The sequence below is a fragment of the Anastrepha obliqua genome, chromosome 5, assembly GCF_027943255.1.
Source record: "Anastrepha obliqua isolate idAnaObli1 chromosome 5, idAnaObli1_1.0, whole genome shotgun sequence".
Lineage (NCBI taxonomy): Eukaryota > Metazoa > Arthropoda > Insecta > Diptera > Tephritidae > Anastrepha > Anastrepha obliqua.
The window spans coordinates 30,199,609-30,221,685 of record NC_072896.1 but is presented as its reverse complement, the minus strand read 5'-3'; the positions used below and the strand labels follow the sequence as shown (position 1 = coordinate 30,221,685).

Sequence of the window (22,077 nt, the reverse complement as noted above, 5' to 3'; positions counted from 1 at the left end):
GTGGAAGACCATATGTAGCTTTTGGGGAGTCAAGTGAGAAGACTAAAAAGAGGCGAATTGAAGAACTGGTCTCAAAATACACCTTGGAGGAGCTTTCTTTTGTGGTAAAAGAATTATCTAAAAAAAGTAATAGTCAGGTTGAGTTTAAGGAATTAAAAAAACATTCATTAACTTTACAGGAAACTTTAGCGCTTTATCTTCAGTTAGAACTTTCTCAGAGAAAATATAACTTACTTAGATCAATTATTAATGGTGTGCATTCAGAATTTTTACCTAGCATCTATAAACTGCGACAGTTTCGAGACAGTTTATTACCAAAAGATATTATAACCACAGAACAAGGATCTGAAATAAATCTACAACAACTTCTTGATTATACATTAAAAAGCATTTTAAAATCAATATTAGACAAAGAATATATAAAAAGTGAAACTTTAACTCTGACATGTAAATACGGATTCGATGGAAGCTCTGGGCATAGCACCTACAAACAAGTATTTAGCTCCACAGAAATGACTGACGAATATTTATTTTTAGTTGCCATGTCACCCCTTAACTTGTCAGATGAAAAAGGTTATATTTTTTGGAATAAACCTCGCTCTACGTCAACATTTTTCTGTCGACCAATTAAATTTATTTTTGTTAAAGAAAATTCCGATTTAGTTAAAACAGAAGGCTTGAGACTTCTTCTTCTTAATTGGCGCGATAACCGCTTACGCGATTTTGGCCGAGATTAACAAAGCGCGCCAGTCGTTTCTTTCTCGTGCTAACCGGCGCCAATTGGACACACCAAGTGAAGCCAAGTCCTTCTCCACCTGATCTTTCCAACGCAGAGGAGGCCTTCCTCTTCCTCTGCTACCACCAGCTGGTACCGCATCGAATACTTTCAAAGCCGGAGCGTTTGTATCCATTCGGACGACATGACCCAGCCAACGAAGCCGCTGGATCTTTATTCGCTGCGCTATGCCTATGTCGTCGTAAAGCTCATACAGCTCATCGTTCCATCGTCTGCGATATTCGCCGTTGCCAACGTGCAAAGGTCCAAAAATCTTACGCAGAATCTTTCTCTCGAACACTCCAAGCGTCGCTTCATCGGATGTTGTCATCGTCCAAGCTTCTGCGCCATACGTTAGGACGGGCATGATGAGAGTCTTGTAGAGTGTTAGTTTTGTTCGTCGAGAGAGGACTTTACTGCTCAATTGCCTACTTAGTCCAAAGTAGCACTTGTTGGCAAGAGAGATTCTACGTTGGATTTCAAGGCTGACATTGTTATCGGTGTTAATGCTGGTTGCTAAATACACGAAGTCTTTTACAACCTCAAAATTATAACTGTCAACAGTGACGTGGGTGCCGATACGCGAGTGCGCCGACTGTTTGTTTGAAGACAGGAGGTACTTCGTTTTGTCCTCGTTCACCACCAAACCCATTCGCTTTGCCTCTTTATCCAGTTTGGAGAAGGCAGAACTAACAGCGCGGTTGTTAAGGCCGATGATGTCAATATCATCGGCATACGCCAGCAATTGTACGCTCTTATAAAAAATTGTGCCTGAGCGATTAAGTTCTGCGGCTCGTACGATGCTCTCCAACATCAGGTTAAAGAAGTCACACGACAGCGAGTCACCCTGTCTGAAACCTCGTTTGGTATCAAACGGCTCGGAGAGGTCCTTCCCAATTCTGACGGCGCTGCTGGTGTTGAGCAACGTCATCTTACATAGCCGTATTAGTTTTGCGGGGATACCAAATTCAGACATAGCGGCATACAGGTAACTCCTTTCCGTACTGTCGAATGCAGCTTTGAAGTCGACGAAAAGATGGTGTGTGTCGATTCTCCTTTCATGGGTCTTTTCCAAGATTTGGCGTATTGTGAATAGTTGGTCGATGGTAGACTTTCCAGGTCTGAAGCCACACTGATAAGGTCCAATCAGTTGGTTGACAGTGGGCTTCAGCCTTTCACACAATACGCTCGCTAGAACCTTATAGGCGATATTTAGAAGACTAATCCCGCGGTAATTGGCACAAATTGCAGGATCGCCCTTCTTATGGATTGGGCAGAGCACACTTAAATTCCAATCGGCAGGCATGCTTTCATCCGACCATATTCTGCATAAGAGCTGATGCATGCACCTTACCAGCTCCTCGCCGCCATGTTTGAATAGCTCAGCCGGCAGTCCGTCGGCGCCCGCGGCTTTGTTGTTCTTTAGCCGTGATATTGCTATTCTCACCTCGTCATGGTCGGGTCACGGAACGACAATTCCGTCGTCAACGATTGGGGTATCGGGATCTTCACATTCTCTATGACATGCGCAGCTGTCACCGTTTAACAGGTTCGAGAAGTGTTCCCTCCATAATTTAAGATTGCTCTGTACGTCAGTCACCATATCGCCGTCTTTGTTCTTACAGAACAACGCCCCGGTCTTAAAACCTTCTGTAAGCCGCCGAACTTTCTGGTAAAATTTTCGGGCGTTGTTCCTATTGGCCAGCATCTCAAGCTCCTCGCACTCACGTATTTCGGCCTCACGTTTCTTATGTCGGATAATACGTCTCTCTTCCTTTTTTAGCTCTCTGTAGCGATCCCACATGGCTCGCGTTGCGCCCGATCGCAGCGTGGCTCTATAGGCGGCATCTTTTCTTTCGGCGGCAGCATGACATTCCTCGTCGTACCAATTGTTTTTTCGGGCTCGCCGGAATCCGATTTCTTCTTCGGCGGCGGTACGTAGGGAACGAGAAATGTTGCTCCATTGCTCGCGCATGCCGGTGTGTTGGGCAGTGCTCTCCGAGAGCAGGAGTGAGAGTCGAGTGGCGAATCTTCTGGCTGTCTGTTGTGATTGCAGCTTTTCGATGTCGAACATTCTTTGCGTGGGTAGATGTACGTTTTTTGCTGCACAGAGGCGTGTGCGGAGTTTGGCTGCAACAAGGTAATGATCCGAGTCGATGTTGGGTCCTCGGATCGTACGTACATCTAATACACTAGAAGCGTGTCTTCCATCTATCACAACATGATCGATCTGGTTTCGCGTTTTTCGATCAGGAGACAGCCAGGTAGCTTGGTGTATTTTCTTATGCTGGAATCTGGTGCTGCAGACTACCATGTTTCGGGCCCCGGCGAAGTCGATCAGCCTCTGTCCGTTACCGGATGTTTCGTTGTGCAGGCTGAATTTTCCGACTGTGGGACCAAAAATTCCCTCCTTGCCCACCCTGGCGTTGAAGTCGCCAAGCACGATTTTTATGTCGTGGCGGGGGCAGCGCTCATAGGAACGTTCCAAGCGCTCATAGAAAGAATCCTTGGTCGCATCGTCCTTCTCTTCCGTCGGGGCGTGGGCGCAAATTAGCGAGATGTTAAAAAATCGCGCTTTGATGCGGATTGTTGCGAGACGCTCGTCCACCGGAGTGAACGACAGTACTTGGCGACGAAGTCTCTCTCCCACAACAAATCCGACACCGAATTTGCGCTCCTTTACATGGCAGCTGTAGTAGACGTCGCAAGGTCCTATGTTTTTCTTACCTTGCCCCGTCCATCGCATCTCTTGGATGGCAGTGATGTCAGCCTTTACTCTCACGAGGACATCAACCAGCCGGGCAGAGGCACCTTCCCCATTAAGGGACCGGACATTCCAGGTGCATGCCCTCAATTCGTATTCCTTATTTCGTTTGCAGGGGTCGTCATCAGTGTTGGAAGTTCTCATCCGAGGCTTTGTTGCTGTTTTCATTGGGGGGGCTTTTTAAGTGGCGGGTCCCAAACCCAGCGCACAACCAGCTATGCTGGGATGCTTCGCCTTCTCACTTTAGCTCACTCCCGAACGGGTGTTCGGAAGCTAACCAGAGGATACGTGGGCTAATCCCGGACGTTGTGAGCTGCTTGAACCATATGTAGAAGAATCGTCCTGGCCACTCCCAAGTGAATGGCGATCAGTAACTTTCCCCACTTGCGTGGACTTCTACACATGGAACCATCCTCCGGCTTGAGACTGCAGCAAGAAATAAACGATTTAAAACCTATAACTATAAATTTTCAAAACAAAAATTACACTGTAAATTTTAAATTTCACTTTACAATGCTTGATGAAAGTTGCATTAATACCTTATCAGAGACTAATTCTACTCAAACTTGCTTCATTTGTGGAGCTACACCAAAACAAATGAATACAAAAGAAGTTCTTAAACAACCAGTTAAAATCGAAAAATTTAATTTTGGGATGTCATCTCTTCATTCAATTTTATTATTTAAAATTTATTATATAAAGTTGGTGAATGCGTTAAAAATATTCCTAGCTAATTAAAGAGGAAATATAATTTTGATTTTTTGAAATGTATAGCAAAAATTATTGTTTTAAATAAATTAATATTATTAAAAGTTCAATGTTTAATATTCTAAAATTTTTCGTTTATACTTCCTGCCTCCTAACTTAGCCCAGAACTTTTTTTTCATGCTACAGTTGTAACTCTATACATGAGCTACACAACTGCTTTTAATAAATTAAAATCGGTAAAGTAATACAGGAGTAGTGATTTTTGTCCGATTAGCCCATATACCTGAATCACTGTGCGACGGTCTCGTCGCAGTCTCCAAGGCGTACGAATATTTTTTGCTTTTGCGCTGGACCCAGACAGATTGCAGTTGTTCAAGGGTCGAGATCTAAACCTGTTCAGCTATAAAAACAAATAATAAATTGAATAAAAATTTCGAATAATACCTGCGCAATTATTTATTGAGAGGATAGTATCGCTTTCCAGATGGTAAAAATTGGGTCCGATAAACCAAAAGTGCTGAAAAGAAACTTAAAATCTTGCCGCAAAACTTGAAATGGCTCATGTGGCCTGAAACTTGTTTTACGTGGTTTTAAAAAAGGAGTCTAAAGAGAGAACATTAACCCTCAGCTCCCCTTATGGGAAAAATTTCGCCATACAACATTTATTTTCTTATTAAAAGTAAAATAAATAAGTAATTGGCGCGTACACTTCTGTTAGGTGTTTGACCGTTTTTCCTCCTCCTATTTGTGGTGTGCGTGTTGATGTTGTTCCACAAATGGAGGGACCTACAGTTTTAAGTCGACTTCGAACTAAAGCAAATATTTTTTATGAGGAGTTTTTTCATGTCAGAAATGCTCTCGGAAGCTTGCCATTGCCTGCCGAGGAGCGACCACTATTAGAAAAAACTTTTTCACTTACGTTCTCCGAATTTCGAATGGTAGTCACGCACCATCCCACTCGGCTACGGCGACTAACGTTACTTTGCTAAACAACTATTGAAAACCCAAACCGAACGCAAATAAGAATCCGAATGGTTTCGGACAAATTTCACCTAAGAAAAGGGATAGAAGCTACTCGGCATAAGAACAGGCGAATAAGGCGGATGATCTAACACTTAACTGCCGTACTTGCCTGGAAACTTATTGGCGCGTGGAAACAATAGCTCTACTGGCTATAGCGATTTGTTTATAGAAGCAAAAGGTACTGGAGAGGAGAGGAAGGCTTCCCGCTCAACAACTCAAATTCTCTTAAAACAGAAATTCTCTTAAGACTTCACTTTGGCTACGGGCACTACAGTATTCGTAGAAATTTCAAATTTATCACTATAACCGCGGTGAAGTATACGTCTATACTAGTTCCGGGAGGCTCCTTCTTCGCTCTCGTAGAGTCAAGGAAGGATTGAGAAGGGTAGGTACCGTTAAACCGAGGATCAGCAAACTCTTGATGACTCTTAAATGGTAATGGGGCTGAAGATTGCCGATTAATTAGTTGCCTGGCTATTTATCCATCCTGGGCATTTATAAATAAATGCTTTCATACTAGGGTATTTACCTAATTGGGGATAGACACTCAATTGTATAACGAATGCACGTGGTTACGTTGCTTAACGTAAATGTGGGTAATTTAGCATTTAATATGGGACATATTTTATACCTTGTTTCAGTGTATACATATTTTGTTCATCAATACATTATCTTTTATGTTGCACTTATGTGCACAGAGGGATCTAAATCGAACACCAGCACAACTTTTGCTGTGATAAATAGCGCCGATGCCACAATCGGTGCCCTGCCTGCTCAGCTGCATGAAACGGTAATGTTTGTCTCCTAAGTAAGCAAAAAAATATATTATTTGCAGCGACAGCAAATCTGTTATTGCAGTCTTGCACAACCCAAAAAACGATCTGCTACTGATCAATATAATAAGAAATATTGTATACGCAAATTGAAACGCAATATCGCATTTTTAGTTTGTTTGTGGGAGGCATAAATAAGACAAGTGTTTTACGTGCTCGGCGATTTTCTGCTAACGAAAAAAAAAAATTAATCAAAGATGTTACATCATATTTTGTATAAAAACTGGAATTATGTGCTCAAAACACTTGAAATGTTGACAGTGGCATACGGTGAAAGTACTCTGAGTCAAAAAAATGTTTATAAGTGGTACAAGCTTTTCAAAGAAGGTCGAGACGATGTGAATGACGACGCTCGCTCTGGACGCCCCAGCACATCAACAACCGATGAAAATGTTGAGAAAGTGAAGAATTTTATTATAGAGAATTGTCGAATCACAATTGGAGAAGTTGCTGAGGATGTCAGCACATCGGCATTTCGATTTGCTCATGCCATGCAATCCTTTCGAAAATTTTGGGCATGAAGCGTGTGACAGCGAAGTTGACCAAAAACAACGCCGCATGAGCATCGCTCAGAAATTGTTGGATGACGTCAACGATGACCAAAATTTGCTTAAAAGGGTCATAACTGGTGACGAATCATGGGTTTATGGTTATGACATCGAAACCAAAGCCCAATCGTCCCAATGCTAGAGACCAGAAGAGCCAAGACCAAAAAAAGCAAATGTCGATGTCAAATGTCAAATTTTTGGTCACTGTTTTCTTCGATTACCATGGCGTAGTGCATCAGGAGTTCTCACCACAAGTTTTTGCGCTAAATAATGAGTATTATCTACCTAGAAGAGCGCCCGGAATTGTAGAAAATAAATATTCATGGCTTTTTCATTATGATAAAGCACCTGCTCACTCATATTTGCTTGTGAGAGATTATTTCGCCAGAAACAACACTGTTATCATGCCACACAGCCACTGTATTCACCAAATTTGGCGACTTGCAACTTTTGCCTGATCTCAGGATTGAAGAGACCCATGAAAGGACGGTATTTTGCGCTGATTCAGGAGATAAAAACCGAATTGCTGAGAGAGCTCAAGGATATACCAAAAAGTGCATATCAGAACGGCTTCGAGGATTGGAAAAAACGCTGACACAAGTGTATTATATACGAGGGGCACTACTTTGAAGGAGATAAAATAAAAATTGATGAATAAATAAATATTTTGTGAAAAAAATTAAAATTGACCTTATTGTGCAATTGTTCTATCAAAAAAAAATTATTGTAATCATAAGACACAACAATACTTTTGAATTTTGTTTCTCCCATTATGAAGAAATGTGAATCGAATCCGATTAAAAACTGAAATATCTTTGCGTTTGTCCTTTCGTTTTATTTCGGCGATGAAATTAACATAGTTAGATTATATGATTTAGATCAAATATGTACCGTTTTGTTCGATAATTCTTTCCCATATTCCTCGTTCTACGATCTATTCGTAAAAAAACTCGTTCCTATTAGAAAAATACTTATATATATGTATAATTGGCGCATACACCCTTTCTGAGTGCTTGGCCGAGCTCCTCCTCCTATTTGTGGCGTGCGTCTTGATGTTGTTCCAAAAATGGAGGGACCTACAGTTTCAAGCCGACTCCGAATGGCAGATATTTTTTATGAGGAATTTTTTCATGGCAGAAATACACTCGGAGGTTTGCCATTGCGTGCCGAGGGGGGACCGGTGTTAGAAAAAACTTTTTTGAACCTACATTCTCTCTGAATTCCGAATGGTAGTCACGTACCAACCCATTCGGCTACGGCGGCCGTCAGCTTACTTGGCCAGCTCATTTTCACAAGCCTCTTTTTAAGCCAGTTTTATACCGTCAATAAATCTTTGCAATTGCTCGCTCTTAAGTATGCCGTAAAAATTGGAGCAAGTTATGGATTTAATTTTAGCTATCACGTATTTGGAAAACTTTAGTATTGAGAAAATTACCATCGAAAATTTAAGTATGCCGAATTCACCTGAAAGTTTAAGTATGCCGACGTCTGTCACAATTTATATTATTACATTTCACAATTTTTCTTACAAACGAAAATTTCAATATACAAAATTGCTCGCTTGCAACTGGCAATACCACCCAAGTTGACACAGCGAGCAGCGCGCATGTCCTTAACACGATTGTTATTGCCGCCACTGAGCAACGACGAGGACCACTTGACAGTTGGTGGCAGAGTGGCCTATGAATGAAATCAGGTGCAAACGACAAAGACAAACGAAAATTTCAAATAGACAGAGCACAAGCAAACTAAACGCGGAAGTGAATTAAAAAAAAGTGCTAATTTTTACAAAATTGTATTGTAACAAAAGTTAAAGGAAAACCTTCGCAAAAACACGAGTGATAAAATTGAATAAAGTGAATGCGTTAATTGCAGTGTAAAGTAAATAATTCAGTGAAAAGGTATACACAGAAATTCACTTCCAGAAGAGTTTGTTAGCGGCAAGGACACACAGCTAAATCATTGTAAATTGCAGCAACTGAGGATTAAGCAGCAAGTTAAAGGCTTTATACGAAGCCGGAAGTGTGCATTACAATTGAAGAATGCAGGAATTCAGATTAAACAGCGCTTTGATTTATATAATACACTCAAATCATCAATTCTTTTCAGTGGCATTTGTCGCCGCCTATTGATTTTTCACACAAAATCAAGTGAGGAGTTAGTTGACTTCGGCAGGCAACGCGAAATTTCCTTCTTCACAGCCAGCACAGCCTTTGGCGCGCTCTCGCACAGCTGTGCGCCGCCTTTGCTCTCAGGTGCGCTCTCTCAGGAGTATGTGTGTGTATGAGTGTATGTGTTGCTTGGGCTCACACGCGGCATGGCGCGGCGTTTTGCCATTCAAAACAAAGCCGACCCGCTCGTCACACACTTCGGCCCCTTGGCTACGTATTTTTAGGCGACAACAGTTGACTTTGACACTTTATTGTTATGAGTCTCGATATGGCGGGTTTTCTGCTCATCTGCTTGTTGACATTGTTGCTGTTGTTTTTGTGCGTTCGTAATTGTAACGAAGCAACACGATATTTTTGTTTACACCTGTAGTTTTTTCAATCCTTTTAGTTTGCTTTTTTCATTTACGTCTTCGACGATTTGAATTACTAGCGTTGGGTTTTTTATGCTTTTTTCGGTGATCCCCTTCTAAGGGCTTGGTAGTCACTTGTCCTCTATTTGCCTACAAAGTTTTAATGTCGGCAATTTCTGTTTACATGGAAGATTTTTTTGTTGCATTTTTGCTTACTTGCTTCGAAGACACTTGACACTTTTCTGCTGGCGATTCGAATGGCAACAGTTGGTTGGTTACACTCGTAGTGGTAGTAGTTTTGGTGTTGAGGGCATTTGGCACTGGGCTGCCGCCAGTTAAGTTGAGGGTGAATGACATGCAATTATTTCGATAATTTAATGTGACTATTATTTGCACTTTACCATGACAACTAATGTAGTTTGACTCTTGTATGTGTGTGCATGGATAGGTTTGCGAATGTGTATGTAAGCATTTTATATGTTGCTGTCTTAGAGTAAACAGCACCTTTTTAACACACTTTAAAAAAATTGTTCGTTATTTCATGAACTTAAGCTATGCGGATTGCAGCGGTTGCAGCGCTTCCTATGGAGTTTCTCAGTAGTCACTCTGCGCGTCCTTGCTATGTATTTTTTTTTGTTTTTTAAATCTTACATTTAATTAGTCATACATTTATGATTCCTTTTTAAAGCTAAAGCGTCCTTTTAACAGTCCTTCTGGCCACGTATGGATCGGTGGAGTTCGAGCGATCTTATGATGATGACAAAATCTTAGCTCTCAAATTTTGTGGGTGTCCACACAGGTCACTATCTGCGAAGTATGCATGCCGTGAGACTTGGATTTATTATACTTCGCGTCTTTTTTGCGTCAGCTTTATGGAGGATGAGATGCAAATATCTCAGCACCTTTTCCTTAGCTGCTCTGCTCTCGCGTGACTAAGACATATTGTTTCCCATTTCTTTCTTACGCCTTGATATCGAAAATCTGATGATCTTCGTCAGCTTCAAAAAGCGGTTAACACGACCGCAAATCAGTCATCGTTCGTAATCCACAAATTCTCAACGCCATCTGCTTCCCACCTCCCTCATCTTCCTCTACTTTCATTCTATCGGTTTTCTTCATCTTATTTACTTTGCAATGGCATCACAAAGGATGAGTTTTATTTTTTGAGCCCGCTCTTAGGGCAACCATTCTAACCTAACCTTAGTCTAACAGGCTGCGTAATCATCTGCGGACCCTTGCCCTTTCTGCGACCAATTTCAGAATACTCGAATTCACTTTCTGCTGGAATACAACGCTATAGCGCGGGGAAGGTTGAGACATCTTGGCCAACTGCAGCCAGAAGAACGTCAAACCAACCGAGCTCTATCTCATCTTAATAAGGGAACTGGGTCTGGATGACGTGCTGTGATGAGTAGAGAGCACCAAACACCATGGAGTCGAAGCGCAAACCTTTTAAGGTATCTACCTAACCTAAGTCTAAAGAGTCGGTTAGTATGAATCAACGTGAGCTCCAAAGTTCTGTGCCATATGGTCCCCGCATCCGCACATTCGCACAAATTATTCTGGACAATTTAAATGCTAATGTAATATATTCTAAAACAGATCGTAACTGGTGCCTACGAGTACGTGATATGCGCAAGACCGTAGGTTCCATGAACTGGTGGCTATAGTTATTAAACAGAAAATTATAGAACTTATGAAATTATAGAACAAATTCTTTCTAATGAAGGTCGCCCCTCGCCAGGCAATGGCGAACCTCCGTGTGTATTTCTGCCATGAAAAAGCTCCTCGTAAAAAACCATTTGCCGTTCGGCGTCGTCTTTAAACTGTAGGTCCCTCCATTTGTGAAGCAACATTACGACACACGCCGCAAATAGGAGGAGGAGCTCAGCCAAACACCTAACAAAAGCTTACGCACCTATAATTTATTTATTAGTACAAATCGATTCTGGGATTTTCAGAACCTGGAAAACATTGGGATTACGAATTTTCGGTATATTTTTAAAGTAAACTTAGGATACAAACTCAGAATTTGAGCTATTACCGGGATTTCCGTAGATTCTAGGGAGACAGTCTTCCATTATCTGTGTGAGTGCCCAAGTCTGGGTGCTCTATGACATAGAATGCTGTAGGAATTTTCAATGATTAACTTGAAAGAAATTGCAGAAAATAAAGTAGATGACATAGGCAGATTCATAGTCAAATTAAGATGGTTGGTGTATCGTAATGCTTGATCTTTTGTGCTAATTGGGCCTGGGCTGTGTCACTCAGACAGCATCTCTACCGACCGACCAACCAGGTCCGGGTTCGAAGCCCATTGCTGATATGAAAACTCATAAAAAAGTTTTTCTTATAGCGTTTTCTGCTCGGCAGGCAGCGACACTCAGTTCCTAGGAATGTAATTTCCTCATTATACCACAGTACTTCTTCGACTCATTATTACAGGGAAAGAAGACTTCGTTATTAGCAACTAGACTTCACCTATAAGTACAGTAGTAAGCCTTCTTGCTTGTTAGTGGATATTCACTTTCCTACAGCGGCCAGTCAAAGCTTCAACATTCGTCATGCTGACATCTTTTAGGAGACTTTTATTCTGTCTTCTTGAATTTATGGGCAGCTATTGTAGGAGAAGCGGATCCTTAGTCATTGTTATTGTTGTAAGACTGTAAACTTTTCCCATAAATTTTTGGGGAATGCTGCTGAAGTCACAGTCTTGGTATGGATATAACTCCGATTTGTTCAGGTAGCGTATAACCGACTGCCGTGGGAACGGGTGATCTTCAGTTTCAGTAAATCAATCTTAAATAAATAATCCCTGGGAAATCTTCTTTAATATCTCTCAGAATCTCCACTTGAAAAATGCAGGTAATATCTTCACTATTTTTAATGTACTTCTTCCTCTGGACTTTAACCCGCAAGGCAGCAGCTGCAAGGGAGCCGCGGTCGGCCAAGTATTATTTGGCGAAGGTCAATGCTACGCGAACCAGAACATTGTACGATGGAAGAGTCTTGCCCTATGCTCCCGAGCAGAGTAAACAAGGATACAAAAAAATACTTCAGATAGCAGAGGAATAGAGAGAGATCATACGATTGCAAGCAGTAAAACTGAGTCTGGTGCAAAATAAAACAAATGGGCCCTTGGTTACTAACATTCTAAAGCATTCCTTTTTTAGGGAGAGACTTAGATATTTTAGTTTTATTATAGATGATAAATGGCAAATGCCAACTTTTAAACCTTTTCGTTTTCAGCAAAATTATAAAACAGTTTTAAAAATTTGCGTATAATTCTTCAACTCAGCGATTAATTTTGTGTAAATAAAGTGAAAGTGACAATTGAACCGAAAAAAATTGAAGTGCATTACCGCTAACGCAAAAACTTGTTCATAGCGTCTCGCAAAAGTGTGGCAAATCATAAAAAATGTCTCTCAAGTGGAGCCCCCCACAGCGTAAGAAACCACTTACCAAGGGGGGCTCCAATACATTACTTTCCTCAACTTCACCGCCTACAACAAATACCGTAAACCGTTCCCCAGTCAGCACAATGGGCTCCTCCTCTTCCATAGTCGGGGCATCTAAACTAACCACTCCAACAAAAAACACCACAGCTGGTAACTTCCCACAGAATCACAACGACAAATCTCAGAAACAGCAACAAGATGAACAACAACAAACACAAAAACAACACATCTCAGCGCCACTTAAATTGAGCAGTGCAAAAAATACACTCAAACGATCGACTACAAGCGAAAGTACGAATAGTTCAATGCAGTCCGTATACTCAACAAATTCAACGAATGCATTACTAACGAGCCGAGATGATGACGATGATGAGTATGCGCTCTATCATAAATATGGCCATCATCACCACCACCATCATCATCATTCACACCACGCGCATTCACATGTGGTTGGACGAGGTGTGGGCGCAAGTGACAATGGTGCCGGCGGTAGCCGAAGCAATGCGCCGGGCAAACGCGGGAAGAAGCCGAATTGGGGACCGCGGGAACGAGCTGGCATGAGTTTTCTGATTGTTATTGCATTCTTCGGCGTATTCGGTATGATCGTGCTGATGGAGGTGAGTAAAAGTAAACCATAAAATGAGTAATAAAAATAATGCCGCATTTTTTTTCTCATACATCTGTACGTATTATCCCGGCGAGTTCAGATCGAGTTCTCTACAAGTAGGATTAAATAAGTAACCGCGTTTTTTATTTTTCAACATAGTTCCCTTTTAAAAAGATGCATTTCTCCCAATGCTGCGGCCAGTTTTCTAACCACTCCAAAAACTAGGGTTTCTCGAACACTCCAAAATGTGCCTCTGTCTGGGCATTGACTTCCACGTTTGAAGTAATTTTTTTTCCGGCGAGCCATTTCTTTATGTTAGAGATTTTCGGCAGCAAATCATAATGCATTTCATGCATTTGGTGGCGTCAGTTGCGGATGAATGTGCTTGTGCATTATCGTGGTGAAACGGTAGCTTCTTTTTCCCCAAATGCGGTCGTGTCTCCTTTAATTTTTTTGTGAAACGGTTCAATAACTCACTATAGTATTGTTCAGTGATCGTTCCTCCTTGGATTCATGAGAATGACGCCGTTCGCATTCCAAACAATCAAAGCCATGACCTTTCTGGCCGATAGGACTGTCTTCGTCTTCTTTGGAGCAGATTCACCGCTAGAAATCTATTGTTTCGATTGTTGCTTAGTTTCTGGTATGTAATGATGAATCCAGGTTTCATCAACGGTGACAACTCGACGCAAAAATTCCTTCCGATCTCGCTTTAATTGCTCCAAACACTACTTCGAAATTAATAGCCACATCCGCTTGTCGTTGCTTGTGAGCAATCGCGGCACCCATCGGGCCGACAATTTTTTCATCGCCAACTTATGATGTAAAATATTACGTTTGAGTGGTAACCAAGTCTGCCGGGCGTCTTGGTTGCTCCTAATCAAAAACGGAAGTTCGCCTACACTTAAATTCGTTGAATCAATACCTAATTTTGGTCATAGATGGCGTCCCCGTAGACAGCATCCAACTTTGCTTTTATCTCTTCGCATTTGTTCTCATTCAAAAACAAAAAGCGAATTATCGAACGATGCTGCTCTTTTTCCATCTTAGCGAAAATCTCGAAACTCATCTTACTCGAATAGCTGCCAAATTCAAACTAAGCTGTTAATCAGACTGAAATGCCGTCGTTTGATATATGGCAGCACAAGATGCTAATACCAACTTTCCTCAGGAACGCCCTTTGTCACCAAGCACGGGTACTTATTGAACCACCCTCATAAAATTCGGATCACCAGTCACAAGTATATTTTTTATCTTTCTTGAGCATGAAAGACATAACAGAGCTTGTGGAGCTTGGTACTCAGAACGAGAGAACCTCTAAGTTTCTCGGAGCATACCTTCAGACCTTTATACATCTTTATGTTACTGTTTCTTCCAGTTTCTCTTTGAAGGAAACTTCATTCTAAAATTTTTGTCGAAAGGGATTATAACTATAGGTTTAGTTTCGAAAAGTTTGCAAACGACGGTACTAAAGTAAATGCAGCTCCTGATTAGGGAACACAGTTAAAGTATCCTTCGACACTACTTTTATTGATTCGAGCACTTATTTGAACTACTCCTGGAGTTGGGTTGTTGTTGTTGTTGGTGGTGGTGAAGTAACATCTTCGGCCAGGTATAAATTCGAGTCATTCCGGTAATGTAGAACCATCTATCGTGGCCAGAAGTTTGGTTAGGTTACATGGGAAATAAAACAAATTCGTTCTTTGTCAGTGAAAAGAAAGGAGGGAACTGAGAGGAAGGAAGTTGGGGGTTAGATAAGATTCTATTAACCACTTTGTACTACTGATGAAATTCATCTTACCGTTACGTGAAGAAATGGCGAAAACTATTGAGCCAAAGCCAGTTATCCCTTGACCAATTGACTGTGACCAGAAGCGGAGTTTATGGCGGCCGCTGTTATCGAATGGGTTGGTGCATGACTACCATTTCAGAGTGAGAAGGTTGGAATCTCCGTGCATGAATATCAAATGCCTGCCTCTGCAGGCAATGGCAAACCTCCGAGTGTATCTCTGCCATGAAAAGGTTAGGTTAGGTTAGCCTGGTTGGCAATAAGCCACGCATAGACCTTTTGGTCCCTAGCGATACCAGATGGATACCGACCCCTGCCATGAAAAAAAAAGCTTCTCATAAAAATCATTTGCGAGTCGGCTTAAAACTTTAGATCGCTTAACACTAATTGGAGAAGGAGCTCTGCCAAAAACCTAACACAAGTGTACGCGCCAATTATTTTTTTATTTTTTAGAAGCGGAGTTTCTCCGTAGAAAAAATAACTCTAAGAAGTGCCCGATACTGAAAAGAATTTACGCATTTAATTTCACTAAAAGAAGAAAGTTTTTGAAACTTACTTTCAGATAAAGAAAAAAAACTTTTTTAAATCTCATATCAGTAACCAGCAACCTGCACTGGACATTAGCAACAAAGTTCATAATATCATTTTAATGATTTCTACCTTGATTTCGTATAAGTCACCAGACATTTTCTACACTTTTCACTTTGGAATTTTTTCCTACTCATTCCAGTTTCCATATTTTTATTTAATTATGACTTGATAATGCATTAGCATACTTTACTTGAACCGAAAACAACAAAAAAAAAAAAAAAACAGAACAACATTATTGCATTTTAATTGTAAAATAATGTCGCACATTTTTTCTCTTCTTTTCCAAAACCGTTTGGCTCCTCCACCTCTGGTTGGCTCTGGTTCCTTGTTGCTGGCAAAGCTGTTCATGATCGACGACCGTTCTCGCGTTGGGATGATGGTGGTGCGGCATGCAAATAACTTTGGCTCACGTTCGGGTGATTCAATGCCGGATTATGATAATGTGAAGGTAAGTTTTTGCTATGGAAAAACCAAAAACATATATTTAAACATTCTGGCAGAGCAAACTACCAGAGGCCAACGGCAAAAGGGCCAATATTAGAATAACTAACTGACATAAGCAAATGCAGCATTAATATTATTCATGCATACGAGCGTGTTTCTATATACATACAGTGGCGTGCAAAAAAATATCAATGCATAAAAGAAAATTGTTTCAGCCTAATATTTTTCTGTTGATTCTCAAACGAAAATATTTTTTTACTGTTGAAGCGATGGAAAAACTATATTAAGGCCTTTCATAGAGTTTGAAGGCTAAAAATACAGCATTTTTACTAATGAAATACGTCATTTACGCCATTCTCTCAAATATAGGGCTAGGTTAGGTAGAGCTGGCAGATCTGTAAAAAGATCTCACTTAGACCTCTTAGGTCCATTGTTTTACTAGTAACTCTCAATATAATTTAAAAATGTTTGATCCTTCAGAGTAAAGTTCCCTTGGCGTTGCCAGAATAACTCACGATGGATCCATTCGAAAAAAAAAATCTATTAGATATATATAAATTAGGAAACTTAAAAAATTAGAATATGAATTTTAGAAAAAGTTGTTATTTTTGTCATAATTTGCCTTAATAACTTTGTTTTGCAAAAATTACTGTGCAAAACTTTAACAAGATCGGCTCAATATATCTTCAAAAATCATGCCCAACATCTTAATTGAAGTATTCACAAGAGTATCTATCATAAGGGTCCAACGCGACTTGGCATTGGTCCACAAATGGATGGACCTTCAGTTTTATGCCGCCTCCGAACGGTAGATGGGTTTTTATAAGAAGTTTTATGCCGTGGGGCGACCGGTATTAGAGACAGCGACGATTGATTGGACCGCTCGGATAGCATGGGATGTTCCCATGCTACGCGACTTACAGAAATTGTGACTTTATCCTTTTCTTAAATTAAAAAACAAAATGGGTTACCGGGAGAAATATTTTCGGCCAATTTTGAGATGAAGATGACCGAAGAACTGGGACTTCTACTTCTTATGTGCCGCTGCAACCGTGTGTCTGTTTTTTCCGAATTCAAAACAGCGCGATATCTGTTCCTGTCCCCAATAATACCTTCTATATTCTTGCTCTGCATTAGCTAGAAACCGAATGAAATGCCAGCCAGCCAGGTGAACCTAACCTAACTTTTTACAAAAATATTATATAAATCTTTCGATCTGTTAGTATTTTTTTTTTCAATAAATTTAAAAAAATCCTTTAAAACTTATCGAGCGGGTTTTAAATTAAAGAACTCGCCTTGACTATAGGTACACGAGGGACTCGCTCTTATTGTCGAATAACTCGGAAGCCAGTTATTTAGTTCATTTGAAATTTTCAGGAAATATTTTTGAAACATTATCATTTATTGCAAAAATTAAGTTTTTGAAAGTTCTAAAAGTCCTAAAGCTTTAGTTCGAATCACAGGAATTTCGAATACTCAGAAAAAGTATTTGATAGTAAAAAGTCAGCGTCAAGGATTTATTGAAAAGTTTTGAACACAAATTTGTTTTTTATTTAGTTTCAATATTTTTTTTTTTTTGGAAATCTAGAAAATTCTCCTACAAAAAGCTTCTAAATCTAAATTTAATACTATTTGGCAATTAAAAAAAGAATTCAGCAAATTTTCGTCAAAATATAGGGTGGGCCATGTAAAATTTGCTTTTTGAATCGGCTATAAAAAAAAAACTAATCAATATTTTTTCAAACCTTTTTTTTATTTTGAAGATTGAACATTGTCATTTATGAATGAAAAATAATGTCGTTCAAATGAATGCCACGACTGGCTTTTCAGTCGGCCATTCGATCAACCCATTTTTTAAGCACATTTTCGATTGTTTGAGCTCCAATTTCATGAATGGCAACTTCGATTTCGTGTTTTAAAGCATCAATCGTCTTTGGATGGTTCGCATAGTATTTGTCTATAACTTTGGCAATGTGACAAGTTGCACCGTCCTGTTGAAACCAAATGTCGTCCATATCATCCTCTTCAATTTTTGGAAACAAAAACTCGTTGAGCATGTCACGGTAACGCTTGCCATTTACTGTAACCGCGGCTCCTCGCTTATTTACGAAAAAAAATGACACGATGATTCCGCCAGACCAAAACCGCACCAAACAGTGACTCGTTGTGGATGCATTTGCTTCTCTACAGTAACGTGTGGATTTTCTGAGCCCCAAACTCGACAATTTTGTTTATTGACGTAGCCACCGATGTGAAAATCAGAAAATAAGAAGAAGACTCACCACTTTGGAAATAGGTTTTCAATATTTCCCAATTTTGTTCAAGCGTATAGCGTCCCATTTCGTAAATGTTAAACCTTTAAGTAAATTATGAACACATTTGACATGTCATTTGTGTTACCATTCTCAAAAAAATAGGTGGTTCAAAAAGCAAACGCTATATGGCCCACCCTGTATTAAACTTTTTAACCAGAATTTTTAGTAAATTTTAATTTTTTTTTAATTCTGACTAAAAATTTTGAGTTTTTTGTAGTTTTTACAAAATTTGAAGTTTGGATTTATATAGATCTTCCAGAAGAATGAACTATATTTTCATAAAAAAAACTATTAAAAATTAAATGAGAAACAAATAAATTATCAAAACTTGTCAATAAGTCTCTGTACTATAGCTATGAAACGCGCTGTACTCATATACCATACATGTATGTATGTGTGTAAGCGCCGAGCTTAAGAACGAGCGATGTGGTTGAACAATATTAAAATGCGCTGCAACAATAGCAAAAGTTAAGCCTGGCAGAGTTGCAGCGCAGCGAGTTTGAGTGTTGTTTTTTTGTTTTTGGATTTTCGCAGTAAAAAACATTACAATAATTCGAAATGGAAAAACAACAACTGAACAACGGGGCAACTGCAAGGAGCGGTAAAGCGCCGCGTCGCACCGACGCTGAAAATTATGCAAAATCATAATTCAACAGCAGTTGTAGTCTTTCTCGCAATGCATTGCATGTAGTTGTTTTTGTAATTCTGCCCTTACTACTTTCATTGCTTTTATCGTTTTTAATGCTTTTTGTTTTCATGCCACCTCCACCTGTTACTTTATACCCTTTGCGCTCAGCTCACCTGTGTGCAACGAACTCCTGACCCAACGCGCCGAGTTGTGCTTGCGTGTGTGTGTGTTTGTGCAACTATCTGGCTGCATAGATTCCTGTGTGTACGAGTATCGTGGGATAGCACAACTTTTTATTGCATTAATTTCACTTAATTTTTATTTTTTTTTTGTTTTTTTTTTTTTGCTTCAGCTTTTCCACCTGCATCAAGCTTTGCTTTCCACTGCCCCGCTTGCGAAAAATGGATTTGCATTTATTAATAAAGACTGTGAATGGCAAAATGTAGAGGCAAGTAAATGTATTTTACAAAAGCTGATTTCCTTTTAACTCTTTTTCTCTGAATTATCAACATTTTTTTCTTGCCATTCGGTTTGTATGTGTGAGAAAATGTGCTTTTATTCATGGTTGCAAAAAGTCTACCATTCATATTTCGGGTACTTAGTGTCCCAACAATGTGAATTGTTGCAGGTTGTGTTAAAATCGGTAATTAATGCAAAACCAAGAAATACTCGTAACACAAACATACATGCATGGCTGTGGGTAGTTGTATATGTTATGGCAACAGCAAATTGCTTTGCATAAGCGCGAATTGATTTTATTGTTCAAAACTGTGCAGGAGTATTAAGAATTCATTGACATTTTGACATTCGCATTTTCCCAACAGGCTTCGCGCACCTTATTTCAAAAATTCTGGTCATATTCATGGCAGAAATAAACTGGGGATTCTCTATTGAGTGGCTGTATACAATCGCTCGAAAAAAGTCCTTTACTATCGGAGAAGTTGGAGTCATAACCGGAAACTTCAAATTAGCTTCGGAGTTGCATAAATGAAGCGAGATAGATATGGTTAGATAGATATGCACATCAAATGCTGAGAATGAAGAGCGGAGTCGATTTAGTCATGTCTGTCCATCCGTGCGCATGATAAACAGATCAACAATGTATATATTTTAATGGGCTTAGTACACGTATTACTCTTTATCCAAGAGAGCTTGGAAAAATGGGAAAAATTTATATGAAAATTTAGTTTGAACACCAAAACAGATATACCGCCTCAAATCTCGCGATGCCACCATAAAGTGTGACTTCGCCTATGTCCGTGGCTGGTTGCCGTATAGAGCGATTCCATTTCAAGTGATCCAAGTATTTTCAACATTGCCGTAGATACATTTTTTTTTAAGTTGGTTTATTTGTAGGCTTGAGAATAATAAATAGGCTGAACAAATTAGAAACAACAAATTGATGTATAATTTCTTTTTTTATGTTTTTAATGTAAAATTTTTTTTAAGGTTTTTTAAAGTGAAATAATTTTTGTCCTTTTTAACATTTAAAGACTGTTTGTTTTTGAAATTTTACAGAATAAAATATACATTTTAAAAATGTTTTTGGAAAAAATTTTAATTTTGTGTTAAATATTTTTTATGGAGTACTTTTTAATGTTTTTAAGGTAAAATATTATTTAAAAAAAAAGTGTTTTTGGAAAAAAATTTTAATTTTTTGTTAAACATTTTTTTAAAGCATTTTTTTAAATGAAGTATCTTTGGGCTTTTAAGCGCATAAACATTTTTTTTTTTTAATTTTTTAGGATAACATATATTTTTTAATGCTTTTAGGAAAAAATTTGATATTCGTTAAACACTTTTTATACTTTTATAACGTGAAATATTCTTGGTTCTCTTTAACATTTAAACATTTTTTTTGTAATTTTTTTTAATATACTTTTTGAAAATGCTTTTTGGAAAAAATTAAAATTTTGTGTAGAAAATTTTTTTTTATAGAATCTTTAAAGTGAAATATTTTTGGTTTTTTTTTACATTTAAAGTTTTTTTTTGGAATTTGTTAGGATTAAATATAGTTTTTAAAAATGTTTTTGAAAAAAATTTTAGTTTTTTGTTATTTTTGGAGTGCCTAAAGTATTTCTTTCGCTCTTTTTAACATTAAGAAGTTTTTTTTTTAGGCCAAAATATATGTTTTTTTAATTCTTTTTGGAAAAAATTTAAATTTATTTAACAACATTTTTTATAGAATTTTTTAAAGTAAAATATTTTCCGCTCTTTTTAACATTTATTTTTTTTTTTGAAGCTTTTTAAGATAAAAAATTCTTTTTAAAAATGTTTTTGGAAAAAGATTTTAATTTTTTGTTCAAATTTTTTTATAGTTTATAAAAGCGAAATATCTTTGATTCTTTTTAACACTTAAAGATTTTTTTTTGATTTTTTAGGACAAAATATATTTTTCAAATATGCTTGTAGACAAATTTAATTCCTTATAAGAAATTTTTATTACTAAAAATTTTTTTATAGAACTTTTTAAGGCGAAATATTTTCGGTTTTTGAAGCTTTAAAAAATATTTTTTTCTAATTTTTTGAGGATAAAATATACATTTTAAAAATTCTTTAATATAAAATTATAATTTTTTGAAATTTTTTTATAGAATGTAATATTTTAATTTAAAGATATTTTTGGGATTTTTTAATGTTTTTTGGAAAAAATTAAAATTTTTTGTTGAAAATTTTTTTATAGAACTTTTTAAAGTGAAATATGATATATTTGATTCATTTAAACATTAAACAATTTTTTGAAATTTTTTCAGGACAAAATATACTTTTTGGAAAAAATTACAATAAAAGTTTTTAAATTTCTTTTTATAGAATTTTTTAAAGTAAAATATTTATGGTTCTTTTTACAATTTAAAGATTTGTTTCTGGATTTTTTTTTTAAGTTTTGTTTTCAAGCTCTTGAAAGTAAAATATCTTTGATTCTTGTTAATTTTTAAAGTTGTTTTTGTAACTTTTTTAGGATAAAATATACTTTTGAATTTTTTTGGAACAAATTTAATTTTTAGTTAAAGAATTTAATTTTTTGTTAAAAAATTTTGGGTCAAACTTTTTTGGGCAAAAATTTGTTGGAAAA

General features: G+C 38.1%; 1 protein-coding gene across 1 annotated transcript in view; it reads left to right on the top strand.

Moving 5' to 3' along the window:
• Positions 1-8,425: 8,425 nt before the first annotated feature.
• The window catches only part of LOC129248424 (uncharacterized), a 29,392-nt gene continuing 15,740 nt past the window's right edge, over positions 8,426-22,077 (top strand). The window contains exons 1-3 of the mRNA XM_054887966.1: positions 8,426-8,552; positions 12,422-13,247; positions 15,958-16,065. Coding sequence (XP_054743941.1) covers positions 12,591-13,247; positions 15,958-16,065 — 765 coding nt within the window. The 5' untranslated portion in view covers positions 8,426-8,552; positions 12,422-12,590. The remainder of the gene's footprint in view (positions 8,553-12,421; positions 13,248-15,957; positions 16,066-22,077) is intronic.